The sequence below is a fragment of the Enoplosus armatus genome, chromosome 21 (genome assembly GCF_043641665.1).
Source record: "Enoplosus armatus isolate fEnoArm2 chromosome 21, fEnoArm2.hap1, whole genome shotgun sequence".
In the NCBI taxonomy this organism is placed as follows: domain Eukaryota; kingdom Metazoa; phylum Chordata; class Actinopteri; order Centrarchiformes; family Enoplosidae; genus Enoplosus; species Enoplosus armatus.
The window spans coordinates 6598732-6620340 of NC_092200.1; the positions used below are offsets into that span (position 1 = coordinate 6598732).

Below are 21609 nucleotides of genomic sequence, written 5' to 3' on the forward strand. Positions count from 1 at the left end.
CCCATTGTTCCATTCAATTTACCGTCTTTGTACCAGACTCCAGTTACATTTCCCCAATATTTGGTGGCTTGTACATATAGAAATAATATTCTCCCAAAAATGTGTGCATGTTTACTCACCATGACATGCCAGCTGAAGCAGAGCAATACTATTGTGTAATGTAAACACATATTATGCAGTGCTGTGTTGTCTGTGTGTGTGTGTGTGTGTGTGTGTGTGTGTGCAGGCAGCAATAATAAAAGCCAGGTTTAGACTCGCTGGTGATGTCACGGCCGGGATGCCTGGCCCACGTGCGGGCAGCAGTTGGTTCCAGCCTCGGGGTGTGTCGACAACAACCGGACTGCGTAGCACAGGCGCAGTCAAATGCGGAGCTCGAAAATAAATCCAGCCTGTTTCGGATTATCGCTTTTATCTGAATCTCTAGAGGCGATACCGTGGGACGCTTCCTCTCTCAAATTCGGCGCTGTTTGATGTCACCTTGCGTCTCCCCCCACCCCCTTGATGATGATTTGCTAGGAAGATGCGCCGGTCTGAAATTTCCGTTGACCTTCGCCTCCGCTCAGCAGCGTCGAAGCATTGTGAAGCGCCGCCGCTACAGGAGCGCCCCGGCTCCCGCCGCTGCCTCTCTTAACCTCCCATTCTCGCTAGAAATACTGGTCCTTTGTTTGCCTTCTAGCCGATAATCTTTGATTTTCTTTTTAATCAATCAAGACCGAGGCAGATGCCCCTCGCTCTGTCATCCCGGCTTGTACTATGGTGGACTTTCCATCTCTCAGTCCTTACTGGCCTCTCATCCGCTTTCTGGTGCCTTTGGCTATCACCAATGTTGCCATCGACCTCGGGGAACAGGTAACGTTTCTGTTTTGCTTGCTGGGTGCGTTGTTTTTTTTAGGTCAATAACTAAACGCTCAGGACTGCAGCTTTGGCTTTGCTAGCAGCGGCTAACGGCTGTAACGTTTTTTTTTATTTTTCTTATTCCGCCTCTATGAGATTTATGTTTCAGTGTGTCAACCGCTGCTGCTGCTGCCGAGCATCAATGTTTGAGCTCCAGAAAACACCGACCCCGTTTCTCCACACTGACACTGAATATGTCGACCGTGTTTTGTCAGCTAAAGACGGCTGGCGTCTTGTGCTGTAGCTACAGCTAGCTTAGCTGGTAGGCTGAGAGGCACTGTGGAGATATCCAGTGGGGTTTATATACATTATTTAGGAAGAGGAGAGGCGTGTGGACCCCTCACGCAGAGAAAGGCCTTTGTTTATTGTCGCCAAGTACATTGAGGTCCTGCGGATTTCTGCGTTATTTATTCCACATCCTCGCCACACTTTCTACCTGCCTGTAATTTGCTTTTCTGGTTAATCAGTACCTCTGAATCCAGGCCTGTTTGTAGATGATGGCGGATCATGTAGCCGGCTTATTAAAAAGAAAATGTAATTGTCATATTTTCCTCCTTGGACATTTCCTGTCCTTTCTCAGCCATATGACTGATCTGGTGGCTGAACCCTCTCTAAAGAGACCCTGGGAAGATAGTGTGAGAGTAAAGGGAAAAAAACACATTGAAGCTGGGAGATGTTAGGATTAAGCTTATGTAATGGCTCTGTTAGCTGGTATAAATAGCACACAGTCCTGCAAAGGAAAAGGGCAGCTGTAGTAATTTGCTCTGAAGCTAAAGCTGAATGGAAATAATTCTGGGATAAAGTGCTGTGGGTGTTTCCTGTCCAGACATTATGATGGCATTCACTTCTTTGCACCAGTCAAAGGTCTATTTTTTTTATTATGTCTGTAAAGCACATGCAGGTATTCATTTTTAATGTCGGTCTGTGGTGGAGTAGCACTTGCCATCTGGTCAGAGATAAAGTTAGGTCAGTTAGTTAAGTCATGGTCATGTGGGCTGGTCACGCTACCATACTGACCCCCCCCACTTCACCCTCATGTGCTGTCTCACTCCCCTGACACATCTTCCTCTCCACACCCACCCTGTGATATATTTTCCAGGCCCTCAACAGGGGCATAGCCACAGTCAAAGAGGATGCAATTGAAATGTTGGCCAGCTACGGTCTGGCCTACTCCCTGATGAAGTTCTTCACTGGACCCATGAGCGACTTCAAGAATGTGGGCTTGGTGTTTGTCAACAGCAGGAGGGACCGGAGGAAGGCTGTGTTCTGCATGGTGACGGCCGGGGCCATCGCGTTCGTCCTTCACATCTTGATAGGTGTGTGTTTAAGGATTGTTTGTGCACACGGGATGATACGCTGTGCTTAAACCACATCCTGTGAAAGTGAAGATTTGGTATTTGTGGCAAACCTAAGGTTTCATATTGTAGCACCCTCTGACAGCTTTATTTCTGGGGGAAAATCACAACCCCCGCTGCTCAAAACAGTGAAATTAGGGCAGAAATGATCTCCTTAACCTCCACTCACCCGTGGTTCCCTTTTTTTTCCTCTAGCTTACACAGATTTGGGATACTACATCATTAATAAGCTCCACCATGTGGATGAATCTGTGGGGCTCAAGACAAGAAAGGCTTTCTTATACCTGGCTGCATTTCCTTTGTTGGATGCAATGGTGAGTGTACAGTACAGCAGGATTATTCTACATGAGAAGTCTGGATTTAAACACACCTCAGCCAGAAATAGCTGGTTTTTAATCCTGTGTCCATGCTGGTTCCAAGTGATAGTGCATGCCCTGTTTTAAAGTCTAGCTCACTGTCATTATATAGTTCATCCAGCTGTGGTTGAGAAAAGCTTTTGTTTTTAACATTTCTGTCCATTGTTCTGTTTGAAGGCGTGGATTCATGCAGGGATACTTCTCAAGCACAAGTACAGCGTCATAGTAGGCTCAGCCTCAATCTCTGATGTTGTGGCCCAGGTAACGAGTTCCAGCCCTTCATTTTAATTTAATGCAGAAGGCCACTTTGGAAGCAAGTTGTGTAGTCTGTGATGTTTGGTGTTTTTATCGCCGCTGTTCTTTCCTGCAGATTGTGTTCGTGGCCATCCTCCTCCACAGTAACCTAGAATGTGTGGAGCCTTTACTCATCCCTATCCTCTCCCTGTATATGGGTGCCTTGGTCCGTTTCAGCATCGTTGGTCTGGGTTACTACTGTAACATTCACGACAACATCCCAGACTCCAGTGGACTTGATGTTGGGGTAAGTGCTGCCTTTTCATTGTTAAACAGGAAAAACATGACAAACATAAATGAGGGGTATGGACCTCCACTTTTGACAATGGAGTTTTGCAGTCATAATCATAATAATAATAATAATGATTAAGCTTGTCTTTTCTCAAACAAGAGTGATGTATTGGATGTGTGTTGATCCCTGCAGGGCGATGCCACTATCAAAAAGATGCTGAGTTTCTGGTGGCCCCTGGCCCTCATCCTGGCCACTCAGCGCATCAGCCGACCCATCGTCAACCTCTTTGTGTCTCGCGACCTCAAGGGGACCTCTGATGCCACAGAGGTGGGTGTATCAGGAATTTAATTCACCAAATATATCAGAACTGTTCCCATAGAAAGTATTTTCCTATCATGTCTTATAGTGACTGTTATGCGTGATTGAGGAGAACTAAAGTTTTTTTTACATAAAATCTGGATGTTATTAATATAGCTGCCACAAATTACTTAATAGTAGTTCTAGTATATTTATAGCCTATTGTTGGATATAGAGTATCATTAAGAGGGGCTTTACAACTTTGTGAACCCAGTGGGCTAATTTTTCCCTCAAGTTATTGCAGATGAAATGCCAGATGCTAACAAACTCCCTCTGGAGCTTTCTGGTTTACAGAGACCCTAACTACTAGAGACAATACAAAGCTGTTTACCAGAATGAACTGGAAATCATTGACAACACTGGCTGCCAGTGGTTTGGGTGATTCACCATGTTCATGTGGAACTCAGGGCATGATTACACTGAGTGAAAACATTCCCACATGGCCCTACTGTTCCTGCGTAAAGCCTGACACTGCCTGTTGTTGTTCGGGACACAATAACAAGCTCAAGGCTGTTGTCCAATCATAAACTTGTGAAAAACCACACACGCCGTTGGGACGGCGAGAGACACACGTGTTGCTTTCATGTCAGCTATTGTTAGACACCTGTCATTAATTTAGCAGCGTGTGCTGTGTGTGATATTTTCAGTATTAATGTGGTGGCGTGCTGATGACTTATAGATGCCGCGTCTTTGTCATTCCAGGCCGTGGCTGTCCTCACGGCCACATACCCTGTGGGTCACATGCCCTACGGCTGGTTAACTGAACTGAGAGCAGTGTACCCTGCCTTTGACAAGGTAATACAGACTCCCCCTACTAGTATTTGCTGCAGTGGTGCTGCAGACGGGTTTGTTGACGCCACTAATGTTGCTCTCTTCCCAACAGAACAATCCCAGCAACAAGATGAACGCTGGCACCCCTGTTACCAAGACACACATTAAAAAGTTTACATTCTGCTGTCTGGCTCTCTCACTCACGGTAAGATGGGAGGGGGTGGGGGTCCATTTTTGTTTTTCAGTCACATAATTTTACTGGTTATGCTTGCAGAATATGGCATTGATTTGTTCAGAAAGAAGGTGTGGTTAACAGATTGTTTTTGTGGTCTGTGTGCAAACAATCCTGATAGAAAAGGAATCTGCAACCATTTTGATTATCAAATTATTGTAAAGTAAAACTGCCAAACATTTTTGGCTCTAGCTGGCTATCTTTGTTATATTATTATAAATTCAGTTAAAAAGTTAATATCTTTGGGTTTCAAACTGTTGGCCAGACAAAATAAGCGTTTTGAAAAAATCTGGAAAACTGTGAATTCCAGTTTCTTTTCAGGCGTTGCTGTAATTTAGACACAGTGTTATTCAAACATCTAGAGCCATTGTGGTAGTTGATACAGCTAGCATGAAGTTCCAGTATACATTTTCATAATGGGCAGTCCTACACTTGCAGAGTATTTGTTTACAGTCTAAGGTGTCCGTCATTGAGACTTGACCTCTCCTACAGTAGGTGTCAGTTGTCCCATCGCGGTGCACTGCAACAACCTCGTATCCAAAATAATGTTTCATTCAAAAATACCTAATTATACCATATATTTTTGACAGCTAATGCATTATGGCTTTATTACACAACACCTAGACTGTGTGTACCCTTTTCTAATCCTGCTGTATGACAGTTTAGAAGACACTGTGTGTTGGTGGGGGTTCAGCTCCAAGACTGACAAAACCAGTCCAGTGTTATGCAGAAACATGTTTGACATAGTTTTTGCGAAGCTTGCTAAAGGCAAAGCTCTCAAAGGTCTCCCACTAAGTGATCTCTAAACCTGACTGTGTTCGTCCAGACAAAGGCAAAATTTAGAAGTTCTAAAAAAAGGTCTCTCATTCAAGAGCGTTAATTATGCTGGTACAGTTGTACACTTATGTTCAAAGTGATGCGGGTTCATAACTTAGTTGCAGGCGTACTCAATGTACTTCCTTTGCCGTCCTGTCGTGGTTTCAGGTTGCAGAGAGAGGGAGACACATTAGGGTGGAATTTGTGAAGAGGCTAAGAGGCTTTTGTGTGTCCCCCAACACTCCCACCCAAGCTTTAAAAGCTTAATAAACGTTCACATAAAACATATCGGTTAACACATTCCAAAAGCCCCTCGCAGGTGTACTTTTCTACTAAGTAATGAGTGCTGCAGTCACATTATGTTCGCTGCCGCTGAGTGTTTTTGTTTTTCAGCAAAGCGTTTGGATAATTATGCCAGCAGATCAAGAAGAACAAGAACACTTCATGACCCAATCTCTCCGATCATATTCTACTCCATGTTAATACAACGATGCAAACTGAATTTCTGTTAAGTAACAGGGAGCCTTTGCCCCAGTTAGTTAGCTTCACAGCCCAAATAAGAAAAACAGGAAGTTTGTGGCTAAGGTTGGGTCTTTTAGCAGGAGGAGGAGGAGGAGGAGGAGAAGGAGGAGGAGAAGGCACACCAGATGTGGAGTCCCAGTGCTGTAAACATGTATGTGAGGGGGTGTGGGGGGGGGTGTTCGGCACAGCACAACAGGCAGATAGGTATGCCCTGCAGCGGTATTGGAAACACAAGCTGACAGTCCTCATGTCAGGGCTTGTTCTGATTACAGATGAAGAAACGGAATGAAAAACGGCAGAGAAAGGAACTAAGTAATGTTCTGTAACAAATAATTTCATCTTATGCAAACAGACTGTTGAGGATGTCAAGGCAGTGACTGTGGATGTGTCACCTTGTTTAGAGAAACCACAGCTGAGTCAGGGGAGACGGCGGTTTGGCTTGAGCCACACAAATTAGTTATTATGTGCCTCCATCTTGCTAAAATAATGATAGCTGGTTAGGTGATACCAAATGAAATCATCAGTTGCAAGTAATCTATTCCTATATTTTGGTTCAGGGGATCAAAAACCACAAAACCACATCAAAGGCTTTTGCGCAATTCATGATTTCCTGCAACGTGTAAATCATATAAAGAGTGACATGGGGAAATGTTCATGGAATTACTCGATTTCTTTCAAAAGATTGTAGAGCTTTCATCTTGTACTGTGTGTCCTCCCTTCTGCTCCCCTTATTTTCTCTTACCATAAAGTTTGACTCAGTGTCAACAGCATGAAATAATTTATATTTGACAGATGCTTTTTTCCAAACAAATGACGTAAAATCCAACATATTTTCGAGAGAGAGATAGGCGGACTGAGATCCTGGCCGAGACAGTGGGGTCGTCTGGTGGGAAAGACGGCGCTGGGTATCATCAGTATAGCAATGGTAAGAAAAACCAAGGGAGGAGGTATATATTGAGAAAACAAGGAGGGAGGAAGTAACCTGCAGTTTTAAACTTAATTGCATGGTATTCAAATGAGGAATGATTTCATAAAGGGGATCATTTGAGTGAATTTCCATTTCAGCAGTAGGGGAGGAGGACTGCTGGAAAGTCTGGGGATTCTTAAGATTATATTGCCTTTTTGCATTGGGGCGAGATTTACATTTGCTTGGAATGACGTGCAGAGCAGAGACCTGGAAGATGGTAAAGAGGCAGGATATGGAGAAGTGGTCTGGTAGGAGGGCCTATCGGTGGACTCGCAGGTCTTTACATGAATGAGGTCTCAACACAAGCCCTTTTTTTTTATTTTTTTTTTATTTTTTTATTTATTTTTTTAAATGCCAAGTGTCAGATATCGCACAGCTGATACTCTGATTATTTTTTGCTCACAGCTGAGACAACACGAGAGTGCGAGTGACTGAGTTAGCATGCCGTGTAGTCAGTCAGAGTGGAACCAGAAAAAGACCTTTTAAGGATCTCGAGGCCCCTCTGTGCTGGTTGTAAGTGTTCTGAGTGCAGAGAAACTATCTTTATTATGTATTATTCATGTTCACATCAGACTACACTTCTGTTTAATACTCCCTAATGTGCTTATAATATAGTAATAGCTTTGAGGTGCTTTGGTAGTGTTGCACGTGCCTCGGCAACTGCTTCTAGAAACAATAACATTGTCTGTCATGCGTTTGCTCTCTCGCTTGTTTTATGTGAGCTTCAAAGGGCCACATTCAATACAAAACCCCTTGAGTTAATGAACTAATGAAATCTAATGAGGCGTGCCGGGCGACTCTATTGTGGTGCAGCGAACGCAAAAATGAATTTGCTTTTGTTCGTTTTGTGTCCAGCTTTGCTTTGTGGTGTTTTGGACTCCTCGTATATCGGAGAAGATCCTGGTTGATGTCATTGGAGTGGAGTATGCTTTCGCTGAGCTGTGTGTGGTCCCGCTCAGAATCTTCTCCTTTTTTCCCCTGCCAGGTAAGACGCTTCATTAGATGTTTTTCAGCATCAGTGTCCAGCTGGATTTTCCTTCCTGCTGTGGCTTTAATCTGGGCGTAGCTCGCACCAGTGGGGTGATGTTTCCACTTTGTGTGTGTGTGTTTGCAGTGACTGTTCGGGCTCATTTGACTGGATGGCTCATGACCCTGAAAAAGACCTTTGTGCTGGCCCCCAGCTCGGTTCTCCGCATCATTGTCCTCATCACCAGTCTAGTTGTGCTGCCTTATATGGGGTAAGTCAACACTTCAGAGAACACTGTCAGGGTCACAAAGGTCAGCTCTGTGACTCAGGCTTACTGTGTTATTTCATACAGAATTGTGTTTTTTTTATATATATATTTTTTATTCCTGAAAAGCGGCGGGTTCACTTCCACTCTTCTAAAACTGTAAAATCATTTGGATAAAAGTCAAGAGCAACTAAAAACTTTATGCAATCCTTTTGTATTTCAGGGTTCACGGGGCCACGCTCGGGGTTGGATCCCTCCTGGCCGGTTTCATAGGGGAGTCGACAATGGTTGCCATAGCAGCCTGCTATGTTTATCGACAACAGGTGAGAACACCTGGGTTGAGGTCATTGCAAACATGAGAGTACACACCTTATTCCGTGTTTTCTGCAAATCCCATCAGCAGCCATTTTGAACCAGGTGTGTCCCTCACTTATTATGATCATCCTGTGTAGTTTGAATAGGGTCGTAACTGAAACTAATCCATTACGAATACAAGCAAGAAAGACCCTTCATTCAAAAACCTTTTCATGTATGACAGCTATAGATCCAGCAGCTTCCACCTTGCTTAACTTTGTCCCACGTATCTTATTTATGAAGGAATAGTCAACATGTCAGCGTTCTTGCTGAGAGTTGGATGAGAAGATTCGATCTCGATCATATCTGTTTGTTCAACATGAAGCTGCAGCTGGTTAGTTTAGCTTAGCATGAAGACTGGTAACAGAAGGGAAACAGCTAGCCTGGCTCTGTACAAAGTTAAAAATCTACCTAGCTGCACTTCTTTTTTTGTCTTTATTATAAACAGCCAGACGCAAATGTTGCGGTTCATGGTCGGCACCTTTGAGGCAAATCGGCCACCAGGGCACCCCTGCATACCAGCACCTCTTACACTCACAAGTTAATAAGTTATATCTTGTTTGTTTAATCCGTACAAAATCCGAATTATAAAAACGACAGTGACTTCCTGGAGTCTCGGCTGGTTACAAATTAAGCAAACAAGACATAATATATATTATTAGTGAGCTTTAGAGGTGCTGGTAGGTGGATTTTGTTACCTTTGAACAGCCAGGCTTGCTGTTTTCACTTTTTTCCACTCTTTGTGCTAAGTTAACTGGCTGCTGGTTGAAGCTAACAGACAGATTTCTCAGCAAGAAAAAAAAAAAGCGTATTTCTCAAAATGTCAGACTATTCCTTTAACATTATTAACATTATTATTATTAACCAAATTTCTTCCCATTCAAAGAACCAGCCAGAGTTAGGAAATGAATGTTTTAGCTATCCCTTTTTCAGAAAGAGCAGCAACCTCTTTCTCAATCCGTTCTTTGAATGCATATTATTCTCACAGATTTCAGCCAAGTCTTCTAAATATACCAGTTTGTATCGAGTTAACGCTAATAACCAGAAGCAATCCTAATGAGGTTTCCGGGTTCAGGAGGCTCTGCATGCTCCTAAATGTTAAATTTTTCGCGCGAGGACTGGATTACTACAGTTATGTTCTTCCAGTTTGCAGCTTATCAAGTATTAGATTGGCACTACACACAACACACAATGGCCTCAGCTATAGTATTTGGCAACGCTAGTTCTGCTTTTCTCAGTGACTTTTAAGGATTATGTGGTCTTCATTTTTCTTTTCTGCCGTCTCCGCAGAAAAACAATGAGATGTCCAAAGAGCTGGTGGTGGAGGGCGAGGACTCTGCCCCGATGAGCGAGGTGTGCTCCAGGACTCAGATGGACGCCATCGAGGAGCTCCAGGAGGAGGAGGAGGAGGAGCAGGAGTGAACTCTGGCAGCAGGGAGGAAGGTAAAGCCTTTGCTGAAGAGGAGACCGCCGAGTGTTACAGTGCTGGAGAGGAGAGAGGACCCGAGTATGGTTTGGTTTCAGAGGTTCTCCCGACAGACTAAACTTTGAATAAGAGTGACAAAGTCTCCTTCACGTCGACCTACACATCATTAAAACGCACACTGTAAAGAAAGCCATGCACCTCCAAGTGTTCATTCATCTGCGTAAATACCTTCGTCTTCCGACCTCTTCAACAGTTCTCCATAGTTTTGCATCATCACATCAGCGGGTGTATTAACCACTTTCATGTGTTTACTGGTAAACAAGGGAAAACGACACAGGAGAACTTTTCCTCCTCCTTCTCCACAGCAGCAAGAATGAAACATGTGTCGAGTGGTAGTGGAGTTGCCAAAATACAGAGTTCATTATTTTATGTTCTTTTATCAAGATAAAGCAGCAAGGCCTTGCTTGAATTCAAATATAGACATGTTGTGGGACTTGTTGGGTTGTGCAATCGTATTTTACATACAATGGTGTACAGATTATTGTTGTTTTATATAGGTAATGCAATGTGTATATTTAATTGCCCAGAGGGGTCAGGAATCCCTCGTTATATCATTGCGTGTGTTACAGAATACAGTTATGATTGTTCACTTTCCATGCAGTCTGGGAGTCCATCTACTTTTGTTTTGCCAAGCATTTTCCTGGTAGTATTCAGACTGTCGTATGTACTGTATATACTGTATAGGCATTCTTATTTGGCAAATAAATTGCTTTATTATTAACCCTCGTGTTTGTTGACATTGGCTGTAGGTCCTCATTGTTTGGGGTCCTTTTCTGCAGACCGTACCTTATTAAAACCCAGTATTTAAGTGGTGACAGTTCCCTTCGACACAAACCAGCTTTGCACATTTGATGAAGTATGTTATTAAACCAAATAAGATATTTCCTGTTTTTGATGTTATATGGGCTGTGCTTGAACACAATTCTTTTGTCATTGACTGACAAAACAAATGTACAGTACGTTATCGTTACGTAAAGTGATGTTACTTATGTCTCGGATCAGTTTAGACCCCAGATAGGTTTAACTCCCTGTTAGACCTCTCACTACAAAACTAATAACAGAAATCCAGGTAGACTTACTTGGGACAAGAAAAAGTACAGTCGACACCAATCGCAGATAGAGTTTAGGAAAATCCACTGTATTCAACCATGTTTTACAGATTGAGTCTATGAGACCCCAAATAGACATGTCATCTTCTGTAACGGACTTCAGTTCAAAGTCGTGTTTATACTTCTCATTAAATTAGGTAAAGACAAAGTATCAAGCTGATAAACTCAATCAAATAAAAAGACTTTTACAAAAACTGTACTTTTGTTTTATCTAAATGCCATCCAAAAATCTGACCGTGCAAGAACATTCCTGCAAATGGTATAATCAATGTTTTACTGTAATGTATCGCCTTCACCTGCTCTGGAATTAGGGCAAGGAAATGGCCTCTTATTATCACTAATAACCAACATTCATTCTTATTGTGCATTATTTCTAAGGCAACATGGAGGACCAAGCGGGCGTTTACTACTGAATCCAGTGGCTGGTGGTTGGGACTGTTGCCAGTATTTGCAGCAACATTGGCACGTGTTTCCCCCTCAGAACAGCTTGGTTAAAGGCAACATGTTACACACTGAGTTTGACTGACACACACACACACACACACACACACACACACACACACACACACACACACACACACACACACACACACACACACACACACACACACACACACACACACACACACACACACACACACACACACAGAAAGACCTCTGACACAGAGGCTGCGATTAATCCTCCAAGTCCTCCGATCGTCATCTGGTGTGAGCTGTTAAACCTGATAAATCATCAAACCCTTCATTGACTAATTCAGTCGTTTCACTGACGACTTTCACACAATTTTTTTTCACATATTGAAAAAAAATAAATTAATACACAAATCAAAGTGCCCAAATTCCAGTGTAAACACCAACCATCTAATCATTTTGGCGCTGTACATAAAAAGTTTTCTCAGAAAAATTTGCCCCACCCCGAAAGTCAAAATGACACCCTGCAAACTAATTTGGACTGAACTCAGATGATCCTGCAATATCCGATGCACATACAGTATGTACACATACTCAAATAGAAAACTCTGTATACAGTACAGTGTGTACAAACGTGTGTAAACCACATCTTGTACAGGGTCTCAAATCAGCATATTTTTTTAAAAGGAATAGATCGACATTTTGGGAAATGCACTTATTTGCCTTCTTGACGTGAGTTAGATATGAAGGTCGATACCACTCTAATGTCTGTACGCTAAATATGAAGCTATCACCAGCAGCCAGTTAGCTTAGCTTAGCACAAATACTGCAAACAGAGGGAAACAGCTAGCCTGGCTCTAACCTGAGGTAACAAAATCCATCTACCAGTATATCTAAAGCTCACAAATTAACACATTATATCTTTTATTACTTAAAGGCAGAGCCAGGCTAGCCGTTTCCCCACGTTTCCAGTCTCTGTGCTAAGCTAAGCTAAACAGCTGCTAGCTATAGCGTCATACTTAATGGCCAGGCACGAGTGGTATCAATCTTCTCATCTAATTCTCAGCAAGATAGCACATTTCCCAAAATGCCAAACTATTCCTTTAATTGGCGTAAATCTATTAATCTTGATCAACCTGAGGAGTGTTTTGTTTGTATGGCAGGAGATTTCTCAGCGGCGATCAGCTCGAGTTGAGCTCCTTGTGTAGTTCTGCAGCTTCTACAACTGGCACATTGTAGTGGCGGTCATCCTCTGTGACGAGGCACACGGACGGCCAGTCGTCCTTATGGTCGTCTGGGTAGTAGGTGACAAACTCCTCTGTGTCAGCCTTGTACAGTCTGTAAACTTGAATGGTGCACTGCAAGGCGTAGCCCAGCAGGAACATCTCCACCTGCACAAAAGGCACAAAACAGGGAGATAATTGCATGGTTACAGAGGAGCCCAGATTAAAATGCATGCTTCTCAAACAGCATAATGTTAAAGTAAATCAGCTGCTCAAGCACATGATATTTATGGGTGGGGTTTCTTTATGGAAACGGCGCTTGAAAAGCTTCAATTAAAAGCGTGTAAATAACAATGAAATCACTTCCTGAAACCTCCTCACCCCTGGGGCTGATGCAGAGACATTACCGCACGAAAACAGAGAAAACAGCACAAGCGCCGGCATGTTTCACTGTTCAGGTTTCACGCCCAATCTCATGACATCTGACATTAGTTGTTGTTTTTGTTCGTTACCAAGCGTGGCAACGGTTTATTCAGCAGAAATATATTGCTGGAGAAAATCCCAGCAGCTAGTTTCTTGTACGTGTTGTTTTGCCATAAAAGGTTCATGTAAATGTTCCCGACCTGCCAGGAAACTACATGTCTTTAAAGGCCTGTTCAATTGAGTCTGCGTCTGTCTTGTCAGCAAATGAAAAAGGAGCCCTGGGTTCCTCCTACCTGCTCCAGCCCGGCGCTGAGGCCCACATGGCTGAGGTGGTTGGAGAGGAAGGAGCGCGGGCGGTCGGATGAGTCCCGAGCAAACAGCAGCCAGCAGAAGAGCGGGACGTCTCCGCCGCTCTGCATGCAGCTGTGCAGCTCCACTGCTCTGCCCAGCATCAGCAGCTTCAGCGCCTCCAGCAGCCCCAGCTCCTCTTCTCCTCCCTGAAAGACTCGCTCGCACAGCTGCTGCCGCTCCACAGCAGAGCAGCAGTCCACTGCTGCCTGCCACTGGACGCAAATCAATGAAATTAATCAAGGACTATTTTGCATTTAATCAATGAAGGCTTTTATTAAGTACAAATGCCAAACTTTTGCTGGTTATAGCTTTAAGAATGTGAGGACTTGCAGCAGCTTTCTGTTTACTACTTTCACTGTGAACTGTTAGAAGGCTGTTTTGAAGTTTGAAGTTTGTTTTAGACTCGTGATTGTTTGACAATAATTTTTCTTCCACTCGTCAAAGTCATTTTCTAAGCAAAAATGCCAAACGTGACCCAACTCCATCTTCTCACTTATGTCTTGTCTCTTCTTTGTCTTATGTGACAGTAAATTGAATATATTTGTTACACAAAACATGCAATTTGAAAGTCAAAATGACACCCTGCAAACTAATTTGGACCTAACCTAAAGTCAATTAATGAAAATCAATCAATGAAAAAAATAATAATCGTTAGCTGCAGCCCTATATGGATGCATTATTACAATCTGCCTTAAATGATATGCTGTGTGCAAAGTTGGCATTTTGGCCTGATGGAGGCAGTAGATGAAAGGTCACCAAAATATTAGGATTCATCCTCCGGGTACCATGATTATCCACATTAAAAATGTATATACCTTGTTGACATGAAACAAAGTATTGGCCAAAGGGAAAGTGTCATCATCATTATGCAACAGCAAACATCAAAGAACAACACGAACACGACTCTGTTGTTTCTGTAGGTTGTATCGTCTAAAGCAAACACATCATTTGATCTATTATCAGTCTATAAGACTGAACTGTTCAGTTCTTTAGATGCAGTGGAAATGCAAACAGGAATGTGAAAAAGGGAGGTGTCGTTATTGATTTAATTCCTGACTTTAATTCCTGAGCTATGTTGTCACAAAGGGGCATTCATGAGATTTTTTGCAATTACAGCCTCAGTAATAATAAATAATCAGTTTCACTAAACTGGTATTTACTGATGTGCTATTGGAATGTGTTTTTTCCATTTTACCCCATCCCCTGCATATGCATATACATTAGTGCACATAAAAAGCAATATTTGTGGAACCAGCATAGACCAGAATAACATAACAGAGTCTATTCCGAGTGCAACTGTATGGAATCCATAATGTCAGGCACAAAACCAGCACACAGCTAAAAGCAACAGAGGTCTGACTTATAAAAAATGTGTGTGCAGTAAACACCAGAATTCCTCACAAGCTACCAGTGGCAGTGACTGCCTATAAATTCAGCCCAGGGCCTCATACTGTTATAGTAAAGAGGCACTGTGGTTTTAACAGTTGAAACAGGGTCCATCTATCGCTGAAAATCCTTTAGAGCATTACTAGGCTGTGTGTTAATGACACACAGGAAAAAAGGCCATGAGAGAAGGAGCAGTGCAGCATTTAGATGTGATTGCTACCATATGTTAAAGGGAGGTAGTCTTCTAAAAGCTCTGTGGATGAATATCAATACCCTCAGTGTCCATGGATGGCATAAAAATAGTGCTGTGGTTTCTTTGCTCTGTCTATGAAATACTTTCTTGCGTGTTTCTGAGCAGATTTGCAGCCGCTACCTTATTTCGGAGAAGCTCCATGTAGCCTTTTAGCTGCAGGGCGGCATCTGCTGTCCCATCTCCCTGCAGGCATTCTCCGGGAAATGTCCACTGACTTATCAGACCTTCCTGGGCCTCAAGTTGCTCCGGCAGCTGTAAACACAAAGATTTAAAATGCTGATGTAATTTCAGCTGTGTTCAAGGGAGCCGAAGCACTGACATTATTAAAACATGTTCAGTCTTATGGAACTATATATTTTTGGTTTTTTTTTCTCATGTTATCTTTATCTCTGTGATCTAACAGTCAACCGTTTGCTAAACCTCTCCCCCGAACAGTGATTGTCCAATCATAGCTCAGCAACTGCAGGCACAGCAGGTCTGTCAAGATAATGTTGAAGAGGCGTTTAAAGGCTTTTTTGAAGTCTTTCCATACCCAAAAACACAACAGCAAACATGGAGGGAATTAATAAACAGTTAATCTGCTCTAACACAAGCTGCAACCGTTAGCCCGGCTAACTAGCTTACTACCAAGTGCTACTTCCAAGGCCAAGGAGCATTTTATCATCCAACTTGGTGAATAGGAACTATGTTAAGGTCAGTCTGATGTGACATTTTTCAACAACAAACTCCACACAGCAATACAAGTCAATAAATGCTGTCTTCTTGTATAATTTCCCCCCGGGATCAATAAAGTACTTCTGATTCTGATTTAATCCCATGTCTTCTAGCTACATGGACCATAAACTAATGAGGACACTGACTTTTAGCCTGGGATGTGTAACATTAGCTAGAATAGGTTTAGTCTCAGTCTTTTAACACAAAAAAACGTTAATGTATTTCATCAGGTGGATAAGTAAGAATCCCTTTTACAAAAACGTTCTACCAAATCTACCAGAAACGTGTTTTCAACTCATAGAACTAGCTGACGTTAGCTTAATTAGCTAGAGCAAGAAACAGCAAAAAGAATGGGCAACGGCTAGAAATGTGAAGCTTGCTTTTGTCTAGCCGTCTGAAATCATTGATCCATTGTGACTAAGAATTTCGATGGTGTATCTTCACCGTCATCATTGTAAACTGTGAAATGTGTTGTCCAATAACTGAAGCTATAGTCACTAAAGGGCATGGGGAGTAGCCAACAGTCAATCGATAGCACCTGGTTAAGTGAGCGTTTACCATAGTAATGTCCTCCTCCTGCAGCCATGCGGGCAGCTGGGTGCTGTGGGAGAGCACCTGGAACAGCGTGGCTCTGAGGGCACAGTAGTTGTCCCCCCTCACTCTCCTCAAGCTGCCAAAACTCTGGGACATCTCTTTATAACCCTGCAGCAGCACACGGGGACACCACGGGAAGTCTCTTAGCTTTTAACGCGATAAATAAAAACTGGCTTTAATCTGAAGCACTTCTTCCCAGGAGCCACAGGTACCGACCTTTCTAATGAGAGCACTTTTGGCAGTATTTCCTTTCCACTCTCTCTCACTGTACGACAGAATATCCACCGCCGGGGCCAAACTGCATCTGTCCTCCACCTTTAAAACTGAGTAAGAGAGAGGAGAGTAAGAGGACATGATGGGCAAAACAAAAGCACTATTGTCTATGTCATGACACAACAAAAGCGTTGTTTGAAATCTGTGGTTCAACTTCACCACATAGATGTGTGATTTGGATGCACTGACGTGTAGTTTCAAACACAGGCGGTGGTCCTGGTTCATTTTCTTGTGATGCTGACAGCTCCTCGGCTCCTCTGTACAAGTCTTCTTCACTAAAAGAAAAAAAAAAACACTTAAGGGACTGAACCTTATCCTACAAAAACTGCTACTAACAAGTATACCTTATTCCTCTGTGCCGTGTTGTTGTCCAAAAACTATTAAAAACACATCAGTGAGCCACCTGGGAGACATGTTCCTTCATTTCAATGAACCACCACAATTTATTTTGAGTTAATGCCACACACACCGTCCTGCTGCTGTAAATACTCACTAGAGCACCAAATGTGTATTAATCCAAAGATGGAAATCTCCCCCCGACAAATTTTAACATTCTTTAAAACCATAGTTCTCACCTATTTTAAGAAATAACTCGGCCTTTTTTTAAAAATGAAAATATACTGCATGTTTGGATGCATGTCAGTAAGAACGAATGGGCTTGGACTGAGTGCCACAGACGGAGTGGTGAAGTCAGAAAGTTTGGAGAGAGGGACTATCACATTGTTGGTTTTGGTCTTTTTATGGAATTTGTTGACAATATAAAAGACACACACCAACTTTATGAACTCACAATAATCTGAAAATGATTCTTCAATATGCCGCTAATCTTCAAAACCATCCCAATGAATACCAAAATTTTATTCATGTTTTTGTACCAAAATCCCATTTAACTTTCTAGAGAACTGTGCATTCTTAGTGGTTACTTTGTGGCTATAACATTTCCACGCTTTTAAGGATCTCTGACGTCTCTGGGGATGATGATGATGATGATGATGATGATGGGGAGACCAAACACATGGTGCTGAGTCTACATTGCCACACAGTCCCTTCCTGTGTTGTGTCCCTCGTCAACGTCTTGTGACTCAATCTTTCAACGGGTAAAATGGAAAAACACATGTGTGGTGTTAAAATCCAATTCAGTCGATAAACCAACCAAAAAAATGATCATCACAGACCTGTTCCCCAGGCCATCTTCAGCAGGGTCTTCCTTCTTCGTGACAGGTATCTCATCGGCCTGTACATCAGTGGATGTGCTCCCTGCCAGCTGCTCTTCTTTTCCAGCTACTTCCTGAATCTCAGCATCATTCCCAGCTTGAGTCTTGACCTCTGTGGGAGCGCTCTCCCCATCCTCCTTCAGCTCATCGTCTTCCTTCGCTTTGGGAACATCTTCATCTTCGTCCTGTCCCTTCAGCATAATTTCTTCCCCAATATCCTGTTTGATGTTCTCCAAGGAAGTGACCTCCTTCGACCTCGTAGTTGTACACTCAAGATCCTGCTTTGCATCGTGATCAAAATTTGAGCTGGAGAGAAAATTCATCTCATTTACTCTTCCTGCTTTATATGTAAATCAAAAGTTTACCACTTATAACTTTAACTCATATTATAAAAGTATTATACTAATTGTGCCACTTTAATGGCATTTTATATTTTGAAACATATATTTAGTCGTACAAATATTGCAGAAAATAAATATAGGATTGTAGGAAGGAGAAGAATAGTGGTACAATACAGCAATACAACAAGCTGTGGGGTCTATATGCCCCCTAGTGGTCATAGCGAGGCTTCCAAAAAGACAAGCACACAGTTTATGTAAACAAGTGTCTTGTTTTGATGTCGCAAACTCTGAACGCACTGACCTCTCGCTGGCGTCTGCCGGAGCTGTGGTCTCTGGCTCCCTGACAGAGTTGGCAGCGTCTCGTCGTTCCTCACCACTGTGGTTGAGTCCTGTGGGCTCTGATCCGGGAGAAGACTCTGAGACATCATGGCTTTTTATGACTTCGGGATCGGCCTCCTCACACACTGAAGAACACTCTGAATCCTCTGTCACAGCACTACACACAGGATGTTGGAGAAAGATATTTATTTCTATATAGCAGGCACTCAGTCTGATTGTACAGGTTGAGTGATGTGGATAGAATCTGTCGTCAGGTTGCGACCACTTCAACAAAAGAGTGATTATTCCTTCTCTGACTAAATCAAGTAATTCACCAGAAAAAGACGAGAAGAAAGTCTGAGAAAAAACAACTAATCCTATCCATTTAAACGTCCCTCCAACGCCTCATATTTAACTTGTTGTTGTTTGTTATTATAATATTTTGTCACTATTAGTTTGCCATCACTTTTATGGAGTCACATTATTTTCTGTATGTTAATTCTGTTTTCTGTAACTGTGAAATATTAACATTATTCAGGTGGAGGCTTCAAATAAGCCCACTGGGTTTTCTGCCTCTCTCTGCACTGTGTATTATTTATCTTAGTCATTTTTATTTATCTTAGTCATTTTTGTGTTTTTTGTTTTATTGTGCAAAAATAAAACTAAACTAAACTGAAACCTGCTACTCAACCACCATTTTTGGAACCACTGGTCTATAGCTATCAGATTTGACATCCTTCCTGGCCTTGGTCCTTCCTGCCAGCTGCCATCTCCCTGTACAAGCAGTCCCCTGTATCAGGACAGGGGGATCGGGGGGTGAAGTCTCACGCTTCCCCCTAATGGACTACGACAAACACTCTCACCCTGGACTCATACACCTTTCAACATATTTTAATTATCTGATCCATAACTATCTGCACTATGTTCACTTCCCTAGGTTTTACTTGACTACCACTGTACAGCATTACACATGTAGATATGTACGGTAAATTATTTTAAGCTACTGTGATAAGTACTGTATAGTTTTTTGTTCATTATCTTTGTCTTTTTTTGCTCTAAGATGCTATAAATGTACAGTTTCTTGCTGGGATTATTTAAATTCTCAATCTAATGATACATATTCCAATTCATCCTCATGATATGTTGTTCCATTTATCTAACTGACAAAACAGCAGCAGAAACTGAAACCGTCTCGCCTCGTGACTCACCAGCTCGGGGGCTCTTTGACGATCTCCTGACTGACCACAGAGATGGACGACAGCTGACAAGCTGCCGCAGTGAGCTGAGTGTTTGGCACAGATAACACTTCATTATTTTGAGAAAACGCCCCTGATGGCTCGACTACAGCATGATCAATAGTAACTTTGGAGCCTGCTTCTTCATCATTATCATGAGTAGTGTCCAATGTAATGTGCTCTCTTGTGTTTGTCTCAGTGTGGTTTTCAGGGCAAACTGCTTCGGCTGTTAATGAGCTGCTGTCAGGGATTTTGTCCTGCCTTGGGGCCGCATTTGTTGCTGTAAAAACCTCCCAATCAGCTGTGGCGTGTTCTGTCTGCAGGCAGTTTAAAGTGCATTGCAGAAGTTCAGCTTGTACACTGTCTGCAGGACAGTCATTCATATCTTCTCCTTGTGCTCTGGTGGGGTTTTCTTTGAGTTCAGACCCTTTGCTGGGAGAAGGTGTCGCTGTTTGTATGACCTCCTTCTGCAAGGGTCCATTCTCCTGAGTGTTATTGGGCTCTATCTCTGCAACCGCTGCACTCTGCTTCACATGCACCACCTCAGCCTTTACCTCCACCTTCATATTGGCCTCATCAGATGTTTTCCTGAGTGACATAAAACAGAGAGGATGAGCAATGCCACATCATACAACAAAATCATCCTTCAAACACTAAATTGCAACCCTAACTCAGTCGAAGCTTTGATATCTTGAATAAGAGCCTTTTTTTATGACCATGAAGTAGATGTGTGATGACAGATGAGTTTACATCTGTGTTGTAGGTGGGGAGGGAGCAGGAAATCTCCTCTTCCTGAAACCCGTCAAGACCTCGGAAAGTCCCCCGGCCCTGTTTGAGACGTCAGCACTCCTTATGTTACTCAGTGATTTGGTCACATCACGTAACACACCCTACGCAAAACTTAGGGGAAAATCTAAACATTATTTTTTTTACCCATTATCCAGCAGCGGGTCACATCTTTAAAGGCAGTTTCATGATCTCACATTTGTCTACTTTCTGCCCGAAAAGATGTTTTTTAAATGTTTGCCAGAGTCAAAACCAACGTTTAAATACAACATTCCCACAGACAGACAGCACAAAAACTAAGCTTCCTTAAGCGGGAAGTTACTCTGCTTCCATCAGGACGGGGGCTTTACCTCACTGGAGGAGGCACTAACTGATATATGAGGTGTTTATGCCAACAGCTTTTGGCTTTTTACCAGTTGTGGATGTAATCTGTGGGATCATGAAAATACCTTTGAGGATATACAGGTATAAAATAATTTTTTGTTTTTTTCCCCTGAAGTTTGCATAAGAGAACACTATGTCACCAACTCATGTAGTGATAGGTAAAAAAATGAGGCTAGAGGTCCAAACTCCAAAAGAAGGGAACTATTACTGCAATGGTTATCTCACCTTATGTCATCATCTCCTTCAGGACCACAAGTTCCCACCACAACTGTTTCGCCTGAGGGCACCAAGGCCTTCGAGTCATCCTTCAGCAAACCACTTCTTTCCTCCGCACTACCACAGGGACTCTCAGCGTGACAGCAACTGTTCCCCATCTGCTCGCTCCCTCAGCTTGGGAGGTCAGACGGGTTGTAGGCTGAACGGCGACCTCTGGTCCAAAACAAACCACAAGCGACCTGATGAGTCGCTGAACCCTGAAGATTTCAGGAGTCCATGATGACGAGGGTCAAGCTGCTGCTAAAGCCAGGAAGCAACCATGTTTATGTCTTGTAATAGAGTTGATACCTAAACACAATGTGCAATTAATTAATTAAAACACTCCTCCCTGTGTGGTATAACAGGTGTTACAATAAACTCTGTGACCCCATAATCTGTATCCTGTTTTTTAAAACCATACACTGTATTTTGATATATTAACAACACGAAAATATCCATCAAATACTGTCA

The 21609-nt window shown here is 42.7% G+C and overlaps 2 protein-coding genes across 3 annotated transcripts; one reads left to right on the forward strand and one right to left on the reverse strand.

Moving 5' to 3' along the window:
• The first annotated feature begins 691 nt into the window (after nucleotides 1-691).
• Nucleotides 692-10589, forward strand: ankha (ANKH inorganic pyrophosphate transport regulator a). 2 transcript variants are annotated; one of them, XM_070928191.1, is made up of 13 exons: nucleotides 692-849; nucleotides 1994-2210; nucleotides 2445-2563; nucleotides 2783-2866; nucleotides 2976-3146; nucleotides 3324-3458; nucleotides 4191-4283; nucleotides 4372-4464; nucleotides 7652-7781; nucleotides 7911-8034; nucleotides 8252-8351; nucleotides 9178-9204; nucleotides 9697-10589. In XM_070928191.1, exons 1-13 carry the CDS (start codon nucleotides 754-756, stop codon nucleotides 9802-9804), a joined length of 1497 nt encoding a protein of 498 aa, XP_070784292.1. In that variant the 5' UTR covers nucleotides 692-753; the 3' UTR covers nucleotides 9805-10589. The 2 variants fall into 2 exon arrangements, with proteins under 2 accessions (XP_070784292.1, XP_070784291.1); XM_070928190.1 differs by lacking the exon at nucleotides 9178-9204 and having other exon boundaries at nucleotides 9673-10589.
• Nucleotides 10590-12336: 1747 nt separating this feature from the next.
• LOC139304621 (uncharacterized) lies at nucleotides 12337-21257 on the reverse strand. Its single transcript, XM_070928546.1, has 10 exons — nucleotides 21109-21257; nucleotides 19687-20301; nucleotides 18462-18656; nucleotides 17781-18125; nucleotides 16795-16880; nucleotides 16549-16655; nucleotides 16297-16440; nucleotides 15145-15276; nucleotides 13328-13597; nucleotides 12337-12779 (listed from the first exon to the last, which is right to left on the reverse strand). The coding sequence occupies exons 1-10, from the start codon at nucleotides 21255-21257 to the stop codon at nucleotides 12570-12572; spliced, it is 2253 nt and encodes a 750-aa protein (XP_070784647.1). The 3' UTR covers nucleotides 12337-12569.
• Nucleotides 21258-21609: the final 352 nt, after the last annotated feature.

Bases quoted from the DNA above. Each gene is read 5' to 3' on its own strand.
- LOC139304621 (XM_070928546.1), bottom strand. From the start codon at position 21,257: ATGGGGAACAGTTGCTGTCACGCTGAGAGTCCCTGTGGTAGTGCGGAG. The intron at 18,126-18,461 runs GTCAGTGCGTTC...TTTTCTCTCCAG, and splicing joins CCGGCAGACGCCAGCGAGAG to CTCAAATTTTGATCACGATG. The intron at 15,277-16,296 runs GTAAACGCTCAC...TTGTGTTTACAG, and splicing joins AGGAGGAGGACATTACTATG to CTGCCGGAGCAACTTGAGGC.
- ankha (XM_070928191.1), top strand. From the start codon at position 754: ATGGTGGACTTTCCATCTCTCAGTCCTTACTGGCCTCTCATCCGCTTT. The intron at 850-1,993 runs GTAACGTTTCTG...TATATTTTCCAG, and splicing joins CCATCGACCTCGGGGAACAG to GCCCTCAACAGGGGCATAGC. The intron at 7,782-7,910 runs GTAAGACGCTTC...GTGTGTTTGCAG, and splicing joins CTCCTTTTTTCCCCTGCCAG to TGACTGTTCGGGCTCATTTG.